We start from the raw sequence: 19,623 nt of genomic DNA, 5'->3' as shown, positions 1-19,623 counted from the left end.
ACTGTTATTTCTGATAACATTTTAAAGAAGACCAATTTTCTAACAAATGACATTTTTGTTGCAGTCAGATGTTTTCCATTTATGGAGAGCCATCTCTTCAACATGCAGACCAGTGTTCTCCTTCACTCAGTGGGGCTCTTTCTGTATCAGCCAGAGACCCAAATCAAAGTAATAAACACCATCTTTTCTTTGCTTCACATTGAGCACATGATGTGGGCCATTTAAAGAGGGAAATCATGGTCTTATTACATAGACCACAAGGCACAAAATTGGGTAAAAAATAATCTTTGGTTATCATTGGTCCAACTGAGACCCTGTCTTATTTTATTTGTCCATTCAATAATATAATGAATGTCTGTGAACTTGCCATCAGACATGAAAACTAGAACATTACATTCCAGGTGTTAATTTAGCTCAACTTTGTATTTCCAGCTAAGAATGATTACATTCTCTGATTTTTTTTTCATTCTCTGTTTTCATCAACTCCAACAGTTGGATCTGTTGGATTAAACAGTTTTGATTTTAATCACGTCTTTGAGGCATTAGATACTTTTGACAAGCAGAGCACAGTAAATAAAGCTGTGCTGAGACTTGAAGCCTGAGTGCTATCACCAGCTAAGTAAGTTAAGAGCCTGATTCAGTAGTCTCTGAGCATGTCTGATTCAATACAGAATTTCCACAGAAATTTAATTGTCTCATCATTCAGACATCAACTATATTATGAACAGTAAATCGCACTGCACAAGTAAAAGAGCTCCATGTACAGAGAGATTTTCATTGATCTGATGAAGAATCCACGCTTCTTTGAGAAAGGTGCCCCACCTCTGATGTGGTCTTTGGGGCCCTCCAGATTTAGACAGAGCACTTAAGCTTTTACTGGTTTTACATGACTATGTTCTATGTTCTATGCAAGCTTTTTTTCTTCTGTTTGATCAAAAGAGGGATCTTAAGAATTCACTGAAACTTAGAAATATGTTTATTTAGTGCTATTACTATGAGTACTTATCCTATATAATAAAAGCCTAATATGCAAATTGTCCCCTTGACCAAGAGTTCGCTGGGAGTTCGACAGCTCAACCAGTCACTATGATGCGCACTGACCACCAGGGGGCAGATGCTCCGACCAGTAGGTTAGCTTGCTGCGGGCGCTGGTGGGCTGGACTGAAAAGTGAGCTGTGAGATGAGAGCCATCAGGAAGCTCCCAGGGTTTGGCCAGAGCCCTGGGAAGAGGGAGGTGGAGGCAGGAGCCAGGAGGGACCGAGTGGTGCAGGAGGCTGCTACGCATGATCCAAGAGCCGTGGACTGCACGGCCCTTGGCAGCCAGTGGTGTTCTCAGTGCACAATTTATAATCTTCAGAGCTGCTTCTTTTTATTTGTTAAATTTCATCAACTAATCCAGGAGAGTGGGTAGCACCATTATGGGGAAACGGGCCAGGCATGCCTGCCTGAGGCCAAGAGGCAGCCTCGGGCTCCCGGGAATGCAGCAGAGAAGGGGGCAAGGCTGAGTCGGAGAAACCGAGTCCAAAACTTGAAAGGAAGCAGGAGGCAGCGAGGGGCAGAGGACGACAGCTGCGCAGGGGCCTAGAAAAGCTGCTGGGTGGGAGTAGCCAAGGAGCCCAGTGCCTCTCCCACAGGACAGGCTCCACGTCCCTCCCTCCCTCCTCCTCCCCGTGACCTGTCACCCCAGCTCTCCTCCGAGGCCCTGCCTGGGCTGGCCACACAGATGCTCCGACCAGTAGGTTAGCTTGCTGCTGGGGTCCAGCCAATTGGGACTGGGTGACATGGGGCCAGACATGCCCTGGATCCCTACTGCAGTCCCTCCTGTGGTCCCTCCCTGGCCACTGACCCCAATAGGCCCCGATCAGGACTGGGCAAGATGTCCCTGATCGGCCCTGATCGCTGGCCAGGCAGAGGGACCCTACCCATATACAAATTCGTGCACCGGGCCTCTAGTAAATAATATTAGGATAATGCCTTTGTTAAAGCGTTTCATCTTCCAAATCTGATTATCATATGAACAATATATTTTTTCAAAAGGCAAATGCATAAATTTGAAAAGATCTGAAATTCAGCAATAAGTCTGTATCTTTCTATGTGCCAAAAAATATATGGTATATGCCTGTTATCTATATCTATATATATATAAAAGCCTAAGTGACCAGTGATCAGCCAACTGGCCAACTGGCTGGTAGCTATGACACGCACTGACCACCAGGGGGAAGACACTCAACAGAGGAGCTGCCAAGCTACAGCAACTTTGCAGAGTGCCCTCTGGCACTCTGGGACCCCTCTGGGACCCCTCGGGGAATATCAGACTGCCGGTTTCGGCCCGATCCCCGCAGGCCAGGCTGAGGGACTCCACCTGGGCCTCTAGTATAACTATAAATATGAGAAAAAGACAGTGTGAACACCACAATGCACTGTGAGAATGAATGGGGAAATTATTGTTTTATAATTAGCTACAAAGAAAAATTGTGTCTAATTTAAATTAAAAAAATTTATATATGTGTTCTACTGAACCTGCTATACTGAATCTGCTGTTTCCCATAATTCTTTGCTCTACCAGACTAGCATGAAATGGGGGCACATATAATATGCATACCTTAGCATCAAAACACTAATGTTTTCACCTAAAAACAAGCACTCTGTTAATTATAAATGCTATGTATATAGTATAATTTTCTGTATTTGTATAACTATCAGTTCATGTCCCCTTCACCAAACCCTGAGAAACGAGAACAGGTGTCCTCTTCAGCATCACAGATGAGAGGGGAGGCCACATGGACACAGAGAGCACACTCGAGGTTGACCCCAGTAAGAAGCAGGACATTACAGTTATGTAGAACTTCACTTATCTGCAAGACCTTTCTCATAATGCAATCATAAATCATATACTTAGACCAACTAAGAAGAAATCCATTCAAAAGAGTTCCAATGCAGATTCCATATCTTAAATCTATGAATATTCACAAGTGCTGATTACCCTCTGGAAAGCTGAGACAGAGAAGAAACTATCTACTATAGAGACAGAGCGTACACATTCACAAAAGGAAAACAAAACAATGTGCTAAGAGGAAAGGACATCAGGCTTCTGGGTAAGAAGTGATTGTCTAGACTGGAAATCTAGGAAGGGCTTTCCACAGTGAGACAAAATCGGGGCCTTGAAAGAAAGTACACACTGACCCTGGCTGACAAGACTGGTGGTGGGGCTTCCAGCAGGAACTGAGTCGAAATACTAATGGGGATGCTGAGACAGAAATCAAACTATTCAAGGCTATGTCCAGGAAATCATTATCACAAAACAAGAAAGAACTGGATTATATTAAAACTCAATGGAAATGATTACCTCCCAGAAAAGTGGATCTCTATTTTAACATCATATGCTAGAAATAGCTCTAAGTAGAATAAGGTTGACTTATACGAAATTACCAATATTTGACTGTTTTTAACCTAAGTGTTGATTTCATCTAACTCAACGTTAGGAGGTGCTAATATCTCAGTAAATATCAATTGGTGTCATAATTCTTTAGAAAGGAATAAAGAATTAGCTGACATATAAGATGGTCATTTTGTCTTAAGATTAACTCAAGATCCACATATCTCCTACAGAATGTCACTGCCTGTTTTCTCCCGTGGGTAGTAAGGATGAGAGTAGCACCATATTTTGGCCCTTGGTTTTAAGCTCACAATTTATTACACAAGTGACCCTAGGACTAAAAAATGGGGGAAGAAATATCTCAGAGAATAACCTATGTAAGTACTTGGTTTTTCCTATTAAGAGTTCTGTAGTATACTAAAATGTAAACATCTTGTTTCTCTTCTGTTAAAATGGATGATCAAATTGCTTTGATCCAACTTTACAAAAATTATTTCAGAAAGGTTATAAGTTTTCTGAAAATTCCTCAGGAAATTTTTAATCTTGGACTTTTATAAGCAAGTACCAAGACATCACAAATATAAAGAACCTCTCACAGAAAGTCAGTATATATAATGAAACTGTATAAAGTTGGTAATTAACCATAATTGAAGGCTGCAGTGAACATACAGGCTTTTGTTCTTTTTAATTCTGGCGCTGACTGGGAATTAAAGACAAGAGCTTAGGGCATAGTTTAGTCAGAGTCCAGATGTATAAGCCCAGTCTTCTAAAAGTAACTTAAGTAAAATAAGAGAATAGACAAAAATATTCTAGATGCCTGCCAGGAGAAACACCTATACTCTGAACATTTAACATATTCCACCCATCATATTTGGGATCACTTACTCATTGTCTTTTTTAAAAGTTAAAAGAACAGATAATCCTATGTTGAAGACTTGATTGAATTACTAGACTAAATGATAGCAAGAAAACAATCCCTTAAAAAATCAACTTCTCACATTCAACAACACTGTATTATTGCCTGCAAGAGCAATGGGAACATACTAGAAAAAGAATAGTTTCCTAATTCCACAAAACTCAATTTTATCTATTTCTACATAGGAATGAAGTAGAAAGCAACAGGATAAGATGTCATTTTAATAAGGATCATCAGTACTAAAGCACACATCTCTGTTCTAAAAACTCGCTGAACTAGCACTAGGGACAGAGTTCTAATATGCGCACTATTGGTATAGTCTTGGTTTCTTTGTTAGGAGACAGTAGTGACTGGCTAGAGGAATTTCTATATATACTCCACAGGAGTAAAATAAAAACAATCAACTAGAGATGGAATAAACAAGACAGGGACTCCTAGAAGTCAGAGCATCAGACTAAGACTTGAAGTAAAAAATAATATGGTTGGATAACCAGGAGATAGAATACAGTTTGAGTTCATTGGGGAAGAGGCAGAACAAAGTGTATAAAAAGAAAGACATAGATTGTGGAGTCGGGAAAAGAATGTGTCTAACAAAATCAAATGGATAATTAAAAGGCTTCTTTGCAGCTAGTTCTGCAACAGGAATTTGGGAGAAGCATCTGAGCCTGGTTCTGAAGGAACAAAAGGGACCAGACAGTCTGTTAGGGAGCAGGGAGGGAGGTCTCGAGCAAATGTCACTAACACCACCATCTACCTGCCCCCAGTCTCTCCATGGTGTCTGGACTCTACACTGACAGGGGTAGGATCTCAAACCAGCTCTAGGCTGTGCTGGCTCCTCTAATGTACAGAGAAAAATAACCAATGCAGCTTTCAAGGATCTTCTCAGCCCGTTTCCAACCCGGTGTCCCGGGCTCATCCGTATCCTTCCCACATCCACTAAATGAAATGCCCCATTGAAGACCATTTCTTAAACCTGCACAGTCTGGAATCAGTTCCTCACCTATTCCACACCCCCTGAGTCAGGTGCCCCAGGTCACACCAGGCACACTAGATAAGGATACCATGAGTCACACACTTCTCAAAAGACTCCAACTGTGTTCTCTGCTCTCCATGTCCCATTTAAAATATAGCCCCTTAAAAAGGTCTTTCCTGACCACCCATCCTAAACTATACCTCTCCCATACATGCTCTAGAACAGCACCCCCCTGTATTTTCATCAGAGCCTGACACCTAATAAAATGCTTTTTCCTTTATATGTGTGTTATCTTTCAGTCCTTACCCTCAACCCTTCAACTAGAAATCTAAGGGTTAGAAGAAGAGAGGTTGTGTCATCTCCAAACACTACTTACCATCTCAATGTTGGAACACAGTAGTAACAGGAGTAGATGTAGGAAAGGTTTATTGGAAGAATAAATGAGAGGCCCTTACTGGCTTCCCTAGAATATCCCTTAAGGAGGATTAATTGTTCCCTCTTCTAAAACTTTCTTCTGTGTCATTGTGTTGTTGTTTTTTATATATTATGGATAACTGCATAACAACCTATAACTTCTAAAGAACAAGAATCATATACGAATGCTCAAAAAAAGGCTGGCTTAAAATTAAAGAATGAATCTTAGAGTACAAAGTAATCGTATACTTTTGTAACACATATATACTACTAACACTTAAAATCCCTCTACTACTATCATGAGAATTCCCTTTTTAAGTAGCAAATATGGTATTTTATCAACACACCCGTGATACACTCAGAAGAGCAGTCACTTTGGAGGGCGAGCACCTGGAGTACAAGGCACACAGTGCTCCCATCTTTGCTGGGGAGACACACTAGCTATGTCTGCTCAGCAAGCATTCTTCAAACAACAGATAATCATGACAAATAAAAGCAGCATTGGAGTAATACAAAGAAATACACTAAGTTTTCATACAGTGGGCAAGGACGATTTTTTAAAAGCCTCATAATGGGACTAACACTGATCAACACATTACCCCCAAAACTACATGGCTGAAGACATGTATACTCCCAGACAAATACTGACCCTACTTTACAAAAATTCCCACTGCAAAACTTCCCCTGAATTATGTGAGGTTGTTACAAAATACCGCGCGTATGAAATGGGAATTTCCCAAAGGGGAAAAAGAGATAGGTGCAGAAATAACAGTAGGAAATGAAACCCCTCCATGAAGCCCACCCTGCTTTCTGGAGGTGGACTCCAATTTTGGCGCTGAGCTTCTCAGCAGTGAACACAGATGAAAACTCAATTCTATCCACGATGTGCTAACAGAGTGGTCGGCAAACTCATTAGTCAACAGAGCCAAATATCAACAGTACAACGATTGAAATTTCTTTTGAGAGCCAAATTTTTTAAACTTAAACTTCTTCTAATGCCACTTCTTCAAAATAGACTCTCCCAGGCCGTGGTATTTTGTGGAAGAGCCACACTCAAGGGACCAAAGAGCCGCATGTGGCTCGCGAGCCACAGTTTGCCGACCACGGTGCTAACACAAGACCAAAGTGACAAGTTGTTTCCTAAAGGCACACCTTTTCCTGGAATAAAGACTAGAGAGAAATCTTGAATCACAGGATGATATGACATGAGCAGGACCCTGAGCACTACCTTTTCAATAAATATATGGGTTTTATAAGGTTACTTTTTAAATTTAAGTCATTATCATATAAACTAAGTACAAAATCAGTTTTATTGGAGGGAAAAAAACAAAAACAATGCAGTGAAGGAAAGCAGCCCCCTAGTGATGGGCCTAATCCAATAATAAAACTGACCTCTCTCTCATTAACAAATGAATGGAAGGAATCAGTATCCTGACAGTAAAGTAAATCATCTGAGGAGTACACAGGACCCAGGCAGTCCAGGTAGGATGGCCATTCTCTATGGGAGCTGAGGAACCCATGGACTGATGAGCATAAAGAGGGCTTCTATCCCTTCAGTGATGAGCCCCACGAATTCCCTGTGCGAGGTCCAAACACCTCTCCCAAAAAATCGAGCTGGAAACTTCAACAAATAAAGGAGGAGCTGAGGTCCCAGAATTCTACACCACTGGAACTTACTTTTGTTAATGTTCACTAGAAAGTCTATAATATAAATTAGAAAATAGCGATTTCAGGAAGAAAACGATTGTCATAAAGCAAAACATCTAAATTATCCATTTAAACTTAGAAATACTTCCTATGTGCTGACAAGATGACTTTGGTAAAAAAAATATATACTTATCTCCTATGTTCCTTAATAATTTGTCAGTTTAATTCAGGAAAATATAGAAGTAAATTTTCTAAAAATAATAATCTTGGCTAGCTGAACTAATGTGACTTTTTCCTATCTTTCCATGTAAAGGTAATTACTGAGCAGGGCTATCTGCCTTTTCAGTCCCACTTTGCCACAATAAGACCATGTCCAATAACCATAGCATCCTATTTGTAAACTGGATACTGTCTAAGGATGGAGAAAAGGGAGAACATAAAAGAAAGACAGTATTACACTCATGCAATAGCAATATTAAGTCATTAAAATCTAACAATCTCCCTCTCATTGAAATAAGCAACCTAGATGAAAAGAACTGATATGTTTGTCCTCCACTTTGGCTCAACAGAATTGCTTGTTTAAGTATTTTTTAAAGCAGAGAACATCCTAAAAATATCCTAAATTTGATCATCATGAAAAGAAAAGATTGCCAAACATCAGAGTAAGGGAAGAAGTGACAGTGTAGACCAATATAAACAGTGGATTTGGGGGAGCATCAGCCAGAAGCCAGGAAACAGGAAGTGACTGACATGAGGGACAGACGACACGGAATAATATATCCCTATGCATGCATCCATGAGATTTAGCTTCCTCTCAGTATTCACCTTGCAGAAATTCACACAGAACATACATTGAGGAAAACTATTGATTTTTTAATAAAAGGAAATACATGCAGTAATAACAACTTAGCCAAAGGCAAATTATTTCTTTAAAATGGATAGTAAAGTGACAATAACCAGAGTTAATGTCATATTATGAATTCAATCTCTTCTGAATTCAGAGTTTTTATACATGGTATTATTCTCTCATTTAAAAGTAGCCTAAATTTCTAATCAACACAAAGTATTGCTAGCCAAGTTCCAAGAGCAACTGTGTGTACGTGTATATGTGCTTTTCCCAGGAATTATGGCTTAGGATTTTCATGTTTTAAGAAAAAGGGTGAGGCTTACATCTAAACTGAAAAACAGGAAACACTGATGATACTTCCATACAATTTTACATCTATAATAATAAAAGGGTAATATGCTAATTAGACCAGACATTATTTCGGATGTCCTTCCTGACGAAGCTGGGGCTGGAGGGAAGCCAGCCGGGTCCCAGGTGCCTGCAGGCGGCCCGGGGGAAGCTAGCCTGGGTCCCGGGTGCCTGCGGGTGGCCGGAGGAGGGAAGTCCAGGTCCCAGGTGCCGGTGGGTGCCGGAGGGAAGCTGGTGCCAGCAGCCAGGGGAAGGAAGGCCTACTCTTGCATGAATTTTCATGCATCGGGCCTCTAGTATAAATATAAAGGTTTTGAGAAAAGAGAGAAAAAGGAGACCAGATCAATGCTAAAAGACACAGAATTTCTGTCCCACAGTAAGACTCAGTGATATTTAGTACATATGAGACTGCATGGGAAAGATTTTACTTCTCAGTAAGATTAAAGGTACTGATAAAGAAAGATGACCAATCCCAAATCCCAAATGTCTGATAAAAGGGGAGAAGCCAGCACCAATGACAGGGCCAAGCCATCTGAAGGAGGCCTGGGGGAAATGCATGCCCCTGAATGAAAACACCAGCCCTGAGCCAGCCCAGGGGCCTTAACACAACCCACAGCTATGTTGACAATAAGACACACAACCTTCATAGGCTCCTCCAGAAACTGTTACACATAAAAAAATACTAAAGTTTTGATGTGGATATTCATTAATAACTAGAAAAACAAGTGCATTTCTTTTCATTGTGTAAAAACATTTAACTCTTAACCTTTCTGATGCAGGCATCACTTTAAAATCCTTTCCTAGGCCCTGGCCTGTGTGGCTCAGTTTGTTGGGCATCGTCCCATCCACCAAATGGTTGCTGTTTTAATTCTGGGTCAGGGCACATGCCTGGGTTTCAGGCTCCATCCTCAGTAGGGGGTGTGCAGGAGGCAGCAGATAGATGTTTCTCTTTCACATAGATGTTTCTCTCTAGCTCTTCCTCTCCCTTCCTCTCTCTCTAAAAACCAATAAACTATTCTTTAAAAAATAAAATTAAAACCCTTTCCTGGTACAAGTGGCTTCAAGAGCATGTCAGCCTTGTTCCCGAGATGCTGCCAGTGTGGCCTTTCCTGACGGGGTCCTGACACCACAGAAGCAGCGATAAGGTCAGAGATTCTGAGCGATCGTCTCCCCTCCTCCAATTCACATGGTCACTCACAGCCAGCTGATACCCGAGTGCTGAACTATCAATGTCAGCGCTCTCCACAGTCTGGCCTTCACACAGAGATACTGATCATGGCTGTTTCAATCGTGGTAACTGTGCAGAAGCTCGTTTTCTAGATTTCTGCTAATGATTTTAAAGTCATAAAGATACTATGTCTTACTATACGAAAAGAGAATTACTTTTTTAAAATAGGGAATACTTTAGAGTAAAGCTGCAAAATTAATTGGAGTTTATTTTAAAATGTGAATTTGGCCATATTTAGTTATTTACATTTAAGTGTATAATATTTCTGAAATATGGCAATGCACGACCTTGAAATAAGTTCATGCAAATTAAGGAACATAAAAGTATGTTCTTACACAAACCATCACTTCTGGAGTTCCTGGTGTCAAAAAAAAATATTTGAAGTTATTTAGTTTTCTGTTGCTAATCACAGTCACGCTAAGAAAATTTATTGGTTCATCAAACGATAGTGTAAGTATATGAACTAATTTGTAATAAATTATCATTTTTGCATACATCAGTCAAAGCACAAGGCCTAAATACTTGCAAACAAAATGCATTATTAATTTAATGTTCACAGCCTATTTAGCTAACTTCTATTACTATTTGCTATAATATGCAATGCATAAAAGGTGAGAATCAAATTCAAAACATAAAAAAATAAACCGATTAAACTTTCCTGAAGAAATTAAAATATAGCAAGCTTGCAAAATTATAGCCAAGACATTAATGTTTTAAATAGGTAAGAAAAAAAATGTTTAACTTAATTTAGAGAACAGTTATGCCCAAAGTGAGGGTTTAGCATGCTGGTAGTTTCTTTGTTTCCTATAATCACTAAAAGGCATTGATTTCCTCAAGAAGAAATGGAGGAAAGTGGACTAGAAGGAGAGATCCTTTTGGCATTTACTGTGCTAGGTGCTGCTAATTAAGCCTTAGTCTTCTCCAGCTATGGACGTCCACTGGAAACTTATATTGCTGCTGAGGTCCTGGCATTTGAACTTAGCATTTCTATGCATAAGAGGGAATGTCATATTATAAACAGGTACCATAAACAGAAAGTAACCTGCAGCTCAGAGCTTTTAAGAGGAAAAGCAATGCAATCTAAGATGCTTAGTTTATATAAACTTGAACTACTCAGAAGGTAGTAACCCAGAAGATGGGTTGTACTCCCCATCTGATATTCATTTCCTGATTTTAGGAGAAAAATCGTGCCAGGGATGCTGAAAAAGAATATCGTATCTCTAAGGGGAGGAAAACATGAAATCTTTCTCTTGCCTCTTTTTAGACTCCCTTTATGTATTAGGGACTGAAACAGGTGAAAGCAAGAGCGTGTTCCTGGAGTGTACAGGAAAAGATAAAGGGAAAAACCAAACTTCTACCATAACATATATGACATCTACTATTTTTGAAGTGCCTGGAGGATAAATATATGTATAAGATAATACATAGTTGAGTTCAAAATGTATAGTAGTTATATAGTAGGGAAGTATTTTCTTTTTACTAGCTATCTGATCTAGATTGTTTTCATTCAAATTTATTTGTGAATAAAACATCCTAAGTACCGATATGTATAGATTCTCAATGTGAGATAATATAATTAGTAGAAGAAAGAGCAGTAGAATTGGAGTAAGAAAAATAACAATTCTAACATTTGAGATATTGAATAAAAAATTGTATATTCCTGAATCACAGTCCTTAGACCTATGAAACTAGAATAATAATACACTGCTAATAGGGTCATAGAATAATTAATTGAGATAATCCACGTGAAAGCAATGAGAATCTAGCAATTAAAAATGTTTTGTTTCTACTTCTTAAACACTTATGAAACATAACTTTGAAATCATGAAACATAAGTCACAAATTATAATGCAAATAATATAGAATTTTTTGAATTTCAAGAATAATGCATCCAGGATATGTTCAAAATATACATTTTGACTCAAATTAAATGACATAAAGAAAAATATAAAAAACCAAAGGCAAAAAGTAAACATATGGGACATCCCATTTTTTGACACAGCAGTCATGTCCAAACTAAAATGCTAAAGAAAATAACATGCCTCCAATAGAAAAGTCAAGTTAAATTCCTTATAAACATAAAAAAATACTTTAAGGGCATTTTAAATTTTTACAAAGGCAATTAAACTTTTAAAATATGGCAGAAGAGGCCCTAGGATATAGTGTGACAGAATAAGTTGCATGATCATTGACATTTTAAAAGAGTATTAAAAACAAACAACTTTCCAGGAGTGTCCAGAATTCCTGATACCATCTTGGAGGATTTGAGGAAAGCTGAATATTGATATCTTTGAAGGAAGGTGAGAGTACCTGCCCTGGGTCTGACTGGCTGCAGGTGTTAAAGATTTAAAAATTTCAGAAGTAGCCATGCTCACCTGGTAGCTGACATTACTATACTGCAGCTCACATAATACGATTAACTCTAGGTGATGAAGCTAATTATGATACAGTAGCAAGAAAAAAGAAAGCCTGGCAGTTGACGACATAATAATTACAGTGTTATTTTTCATGACATGGCAACTGTAGTATTATTTTGGGAATGACAAAGATGTATTTCTTTAATATTACAATGTTTAATTCTACAGTAAGAATTCAAAAATGTTATTTTAAAACCTCAAAATAAAAATACCAGGGGAAAATAGACAAAGTGTAGTCTTACATACTTATTTTAGCTCATTCAAATGTATCAGCAGAGGTCAATTCCCTCTAATTTAACTCTTCTATTTGAAGGTTGTTTTACAAATTCACAAACTCAAAGTTCCTCAAATCCTTTCAAATCTTAATATGGCAGTACATTTTGGGGGGAGAAGGGCATAAAACATGATATTCAACAACAGAGTACCACAAATGCAAACCATGTGAACAGACTTGAAAAAATTCTAGAAGTCACCTTATTAAACAAATTCTGAAATGAAAATACATTGATTTTAAAAATGAATGAAAATTACCTTTCTTTGGGGGTGCCAACTCCATGTTTGCCTAGCAGATGAGTATTTAAGTGCTTCTTCATTACAAAAGCAACCCTAAAAAAAAAAATAACAGTAATTATAAAACTTGACTCTCTGCTAGAATTATGTACAAAAAGTATTTAAAAATAGGCATGTATATAAACAGAGATCTGCATACAGATCAAATTTACTGTAATATTTGGAAGTCAGAAATAACTGCATTTAAGTGACTGGTTCATTTTCTTATTTGAGTATAGTAATGTGACCAAAACAATGATTTTAGGTTTTTTGGTCATTGTCTTCACTGTCGGTTAGGAAGCAAGAGAAAGCAATATTTCAACGTAATAACATTCACTGCCCCCTAGTTGATCCCACACTTCAATCACAAGATGATTTCAGAAAATGTCATTTTATTAAATATTTAAGGGACTGTAAAAGACAAAATGAATAGCCTTCATGGAGTTGCCTTAAAAACATGATAATAATTTGAAGAGAGGTTTTTAACAATGATATAAATGTTTATTGTAGCTGCAGTACGGGCAAAAAAAAAAAAAAATGTGCTGAAGTACCAAGAACATATGAATCACTAAAAAAAGAGTATTACCTTGCATGCTATCTTATTTCATACACAAATAAGCTCACTTAATCCAATTTTGTTGACATAGATATGAAATGGACAGGAATCTGAAGCCAGTGCATGGAGCAACATTCTTCTACTGAATATGGTACAACATCGATTTAATTACATTCTGTGATTATTTAAAACAATTTAGATCTCCCTCAGAAGCATCAAATTCAAATGGCTCTCTTCATGAGCAAAAAAATAAATTTTACTATTGTAACTTTCAGTGTAAAAGGGCTTGCAAACATTTTTGTTAATTATGTATTACAGCTGTCCTTCATAAAGTTAATTACTAGTAGCTGAAAGGCAACAGAATCTATTTGCATATGTACATGAAAGGCATGACATATGCAAAAATATGATTTTAATTAGCATTCTATGATATGAGGGACTACAAATCAAATTGGCATGTTATAAGATTCTTAACATTAAACACTGAATTCATCTGGACATGTTTGCACAAACGGGTTTCGTGAGACTGTGAAGCACTGTGGCCTTCTGGAAGAGATGTGTCAAAAGCCACAACCGAAACACTTCCTAAAATTGCGACTGCTTCTTTTCTTTTTATGTATGGTCGATTTGGTTATTTTCCTACAATATTATGGAACCTCAGTTTTGTGGCTAAAATAATATATCTTTATTTTTTAAATGATTATGACTTAATTATTCAAATAATCCATCTCTATACACTGAAAATAATGTTCATTATATTCCATCTAATATATAATTACTACGGACAACTATAAATAACTGATCACATCATCAATCGTTAAAATGAAAAAATAATTATTATATATGAAGAATCAAACTGTGATGATATTAAAGGGTTAGCAAAAATAACAGTACAAAATATCCTTTATTTGTTTCTGCTTGATTTGGACAAAATAAATAACATTTTTCATTTCCTTAAGAAAGAATACAGTAATAACAACAGTCCATTTAAGTCATAACTTCCCTACTGTCCTCTATTTTCCTATAATTAAAAAAGCATAAAGCTAATAGCAAAGAGCAAAGGTTAAGAACCCAAAGTTGCAAAGCACAGCTTATTTACATGAGCAAGTATAATTTAAGAGACTTGAGCTTAGAAAATGCAGGGCAGTTTAAAAAGAAAAAAAAAAATTAGTTAGAATGTTTAAGTTTTAAGAATTGAAACAAAAATATGATACCGCACAGGGGAACAAACAAAGTACACAGGGAGGGACAGCTTCCACCTAATGGAAGATGCTTACATGATCCCACTAAATAGCTATAACACTAAGTAAGTGTTGTAGATATTAAGGGGGGAAATTTATAATCCTAAAACACACTGAAGTTATAGTCAAATGCAAAATATTTATTCATCCAAAATGTGATTTAAAGTAAGTAAAAATTATTTAAATTTGGTCCACGGAAAGCATGAGTAATGTAAAATTCTCAATATCCTCTGAGTTAAAATCCTAAACCAGGCATGATTTAGGATTAGCAATCATAGAATGCTAATTAAAATAAACTCACCAACCTCTATGGACATAACACCGCCAACACGTCATGAATGAATGTGGCCTAACCTTCACTACCATTCTCACAGATTTGTTTTAATATTTTTAACATACTCACTGTTTTGGAAAATTTATAATCTAGATACCATGAAAAGTAAGACAAAAATAATCCCAAATCAGAAAAGCTCTGCTCCTGCCTTCACCCACGCCCTCCTTGTCCCCCGCACACTGAGCGCTTACGAAGTAGGAAATCAGACCAAGTGGGGCCTTCGTGGAGCTGTCCTTCCATGGCCTATAGCTTCTCAAACGGATGGAGCAGCTCTAATGCTGCCACACACTGGGCAGACCCGCAGCACCTGCGTGATGCTAGAAGCATTCTCAGCAGCTGCAGGGCATCAGTAACAAACAATCCAAAGTCCCTGCCTCAGGAAACGGAAAGCCCAGTGAGGGAAACACACAAGAACAAATCGAAAATAGAGAGCCCCTTAAACAGTGAGAAGTGGAAGGAGAAAAACTAGAAAAGGAAGATGTGAACTATCGGGGGCGGGGGGATCAAATTTTACATGTGGGTGGCTCAGGAATGTGATTTGTGAGTAAGAGGGTGAGAGGCTGGGCATGGCAACAGCAGGGAGCTGCAACCCATAGAACGGCACCCAGAGACCTAGGCAGTGGGCCTGTAGGACCCAGTCTCAGAGGGTGTGATGCAGGGCAGAACAGGAGCAGCAGGCTTGGTGAGGGTGTCAGCCTCATGGGCCATGACAGCCTGGGCTTGTACCCCGAGAGAGAAGAAAAGCCTCGCAGGCATCAGAACAGAGGAGAGACATGTCGGACTCACATTTTAACAGATTCCTAAATTAGAGGGAAAGGGAGAGGAGAAGAGAGAAAGGAGAACAGAGTGAGAAAAGAGGGGCGAATTAACTGTCTCTTGCAATAATCCAGGCAAAGATGAAAGTGGCTTGGATCAAGGCCTAGCAGTGAAGAGATCGGGTCAAATTCCAGATATATACTTGTGATTAGAGCCAACCAAATTTCCACCTGGATTGATGGGGAGGCAAAGAAATCATTCAAGGTTTTGGCCTGGAAATACCAAGCTACTCTGAAGGAGAATGCCAGTCTGGGACACATTCTATAAGGAAGCCACTGACATCCAAGAGAGCTGTCTAACAGGAGGCCAAATCAACGGTCTTGAGCTTAAGGGCAAACCTAGGCTAGAAATGTATTCTCTGAAGCTATCCATCTGGCAAGTGCCTGACAACCTAAAGAAACACCTTGAAATAATAAAAAACAGTGTTTCTTAAATATGATTGATTTCCAAGTATATATAATTGCCTGAAATAACATCACTTAAAACTGTTTTTGGTGTCAAAGAGCAGCACAGTAATAACATTTATATCCCAGCTAAGATTTCTACTTTTCAGCACAAAACTTTCATATTTTATATCCTAATTTTAAAATAAATTTTCCTGCACATCAATCCTATATTATAAAAGCCTAATATGCAAATTGCCCCCTTGGGCAGTCGTTTGACCAGGAGTTCGACTGGGAGACCAGGAGTTCAACCTCTCGCTATGACGTGCGCTGACCAACCAGCAAGCGGCGTGGGACATGGCAGGAGTCGGCAACATGGTGCTGGCAGCAGGCCGCAGTGGAGGTGCTGCCGGCCCCAATGGGCCCCGATGAGAGCGGGTCCAGGACCTTGGGATGGTGGAGCAGGTGAGCAGGTGGAACTAGTCCAAGGCGGGTGCGAGCAAGAACTCAATCACCCTGATCAATGGTCCTGCAGATGGTGACCAGCAGTGGCGGGGGTGGGGCTGCCGCCCGGCTCCCAAGAGCTGAGGGAGCCGGACAGAGGGTGGAGCGGGGGCGGGAACCGGCCCCAATCAATCACCCCACAGGCAGGATGGTGGAGCAGGTGAGGGGGCAACACCAGGCCAAGGAGGGGTGCCAGGCGGGACTGCGGGGCTGCAAGGCTGGGGGTGCGAGCTAGGGCCCAATCTCCACAGGCCACCCCAAGGGACCCCACCTGTGCACAAATTCGTGCACTGGGCCTCTAGTATAATATAAACCTCATCCTTCAGTTGCTTAGGTTTTATCACTGTGGAATTATTTCCACTTGAGAATCACAAAAGATTATCTGACTGACCTATCAAGGTAAATAAAATGCACCACTGTAAATGCAATTAGAGAGATGTGAAGGCAACCGACACCTAGAGCCACGGCATTTGGGAAGTCCCTGAACCCTACTCTGTCTATATCAGGGTTTAACTAGGGGACCAAAATCAGGTCTGCACAGGCTGTGTCTCTAGCATCAGAGGAAAGAGAGGGAGCAGTAGCAGGATGAGTCGTGAACTTCTGCTACCTTTCTATTTGTTTCCTCTTCTCTCTGAAAAGGGCAGATGCTCCTTAAAGATAGGCCTATGGGATATAATATCCAACTACTTGAAAAAAATCTAAAGACAGGAACACATAGGTTTAAAAAAAATGTCTAAAAACAGGTTAATTTAAGACTATGATGTAAGACTATAAAGATATCAGCACATTCATTTCCTCTGCTGAGTAACTGACACAGTTGTCCCACTGGTCCCCTCCACACCACAGCCACACAGGTCCCAAGCTACCTGTCAGTACACAGAGTGAACAGTCCTCAGTCACTGCTGAAGAAGCAGGAAACAAACACACAAACCAACAAGCAGCAAGATTAGCTGGCAGAGGCAACCTGAGGGTCACATAAAACAGTCACCTCAACCCCACTCGTGGCCGCCTGTCTCCCCCAGCTAACTTGGAAAGGCTGCTACACTGGGCTGACTGGAGCAACCCTCGTCCCTGAGGAGTAGTTCACAGACACATGCAGACAGTGAGTGTGGGGGAGCCAGTGCAAAGGCAGTGTCCCGTCATGGCTCTGCCTGCTGTGACTCCTATAACTGAGAACACTGAGGACATTCTGAGTGGCAGTTTTCTCAATTCAAGTGTGAGGGAAGCAATTCTTCCTGTGAGTTTTATGAGGATGAAACAAAATAAGGCAAATACAATGTTGAATGAGGGGCAGGTGAAGTCACCTTAATAAATCATAGCTAATATTAGCACTGCTATTTATAATCATGCCATACGCGGTAACATCTAGCAAAAGAACAGTTTCAGGATTTCAACTCCAAAAGCATATGTGCCTTAGGCCAGTTCAGGCAGCACCTTACGTGATACACAGACCAGCACCAATGAAATTGTAGGTGATGTGTGCAAGACAAACTAGAAAATCAAGATGCCATGTGACAAAGCCATCACTTCAAACACCACCACCCACCTATGTGAAGAGCACTGCAATGTGAACAAGTACTCTGACTCATTTACATTAGATACCTATTTCTGTTTACATCAATCCCCAAGGTGAGGAGGCAACAAAAAGTAATAAAGGTCCCCAAGATCAAGTAATAACAACAAGCAAAGAGTAAGAAACAATTACCCAGCCAGTGTGGCTCAATGGTTGAACATCGACCTATGAACCAGGAAGTCACGGTTCAACTCCCAGTCAGGGCACATGCCCGGGTTGCAGGCTTGATCCCCAGTGGGGTCATGCAGGAGGCAGCAGATCAATGATTCTCTTTCATCACTGATGTTCCCCTCTCTCTCTCTCTCTCTCTCTCTCTCCCTCTCCCTTCCTCTCTGAAATCAATAAAAGTATATATATATTTTTTTTTTTAAAGACTCAGGAACAGTCACATTCATATGGCCACAAACCCACAGCTGCCCTTTATAGTTTTGACTTTCATAAATCTCTAAATTAAAAATAATAATTCTACCTAACTGGCAGAAAGAATGGCCTAATCAATTGAAAATTCTAAACTCTGAATTTTAACATACCTTTAAAAGAAATATTATTTTCAAAGCATTTAGACTCCTTCTAAATCCTAGAGTCCCACAAAAAAGCAAATCTGCCCAGAAAACCACATCACCAAAAACCCTGCTCCCAAAGTCAAGACAGAGCCCACTGTAGCCGCATCTTGCAGATCGGCCTTTGGACCTTCCACCCCCCTTCAATCCCTACCTTCCTTTCTGGTCTCTTCAAAAGGCCTGGGTGCTCCCCCGAGTGCAGAACCCAGGTGCTCCACAGAGGACACCACCCAGTGGTCCCTACCTTGATCCCTGTGATGAAAGATGAATGCATGAGAGAACCAATGTGGCAGGAACAGGATTCTGGACAGAAACTGCCTGGGCTTCCAACCAGGTCCCACCAGGAACATGCTCTGTAAACTCACACCTGTCATTCAACCAGGTGCCTTGGTTTCCTCTTACATAAAATGGGACAGTAGTAACTGTTCCTACCTAATGGGGCTGTTATGAGGGTTACAAGATTAATGTTTGCACAGTGCAGAGAATGGTACCTGACACATTCTAGGCACTGTATAAATCTCTGCTACTTTTAGCTATTAACCACCCCAGGCTCAAGGGTTCAAGAAATAATCACCACAGCTAATGTCCTTATTCCCACTGGCCAGTGCCTCCAGAACTGGGCGCAATGTTAGCAGGAAGAGTAGTTGCTTGCCATCTGTGAATCTGAGTAGGAACCCAAAATCTAGAACTTGAAAAGTGCCCTCTCCTCTAAAATCAACAATCCTGGTCGATCAAAGCCATTGAATTTCTGTGAGCACAAGCTAAACAACTTAGTGTTTATTTATTAGCAGCAGTCTATTCATCTGCCAAAGTCCACAAGGCTGAAACAGAAAGTATAAGCAGAATATTAACTAATGAAGAATGATAACAATCCCCTTCCCATGTAAGTTCTAGATATACAAAAATCTATTTAATAATATGATCTGGCTTTTAAAGCAAAT

At 39.7% G+C, this 19,623-nt stretch overlaps 1 protein-coding gene across 1 annotated transcript in view; it reads right to left on the bottom strand.

Moving 5' to 3' along the window:
- ZNF407 (zinc finger protein 407) overlaps positions 1 to 19,623 on the bottom strand; it is a 376,632-nt gene that overhangs the window by 217,600 nt on the left and 139,409 nt on the right. The window contains exon 3 of the mRNA XM_008160418.3: positions 12,698 to 12,772. Coding sequence (XP_008158640.2) covers positions 12,698 to 12,772 — 75 coding nt within the window. The remainder of the gene's footprint in view (positions 1 to 12,697; positions 12,773 to 19,623) is intronic.

Source organism: Eptesicus fuscus, chromosome 12, assembly GCF_027574615.1.
Source record: "Eptesicus fuscus isolate TK198812 chromosome 12, DD_ASM_mEF_20220401, whole genome shotgun sequence".
In the NCBI taxonomy this organism is placed as follows: Eukaryota; Metazoa; Chordata; class Mammalia; order Chiroptera; family Vespertilionidae; genus Eptesicus; species Eptesicus fuscus.
Note: the sequence above shows the minus strand (reverse complement) of the source record. Positions and strands in the feature narration are given on the sequence as shown.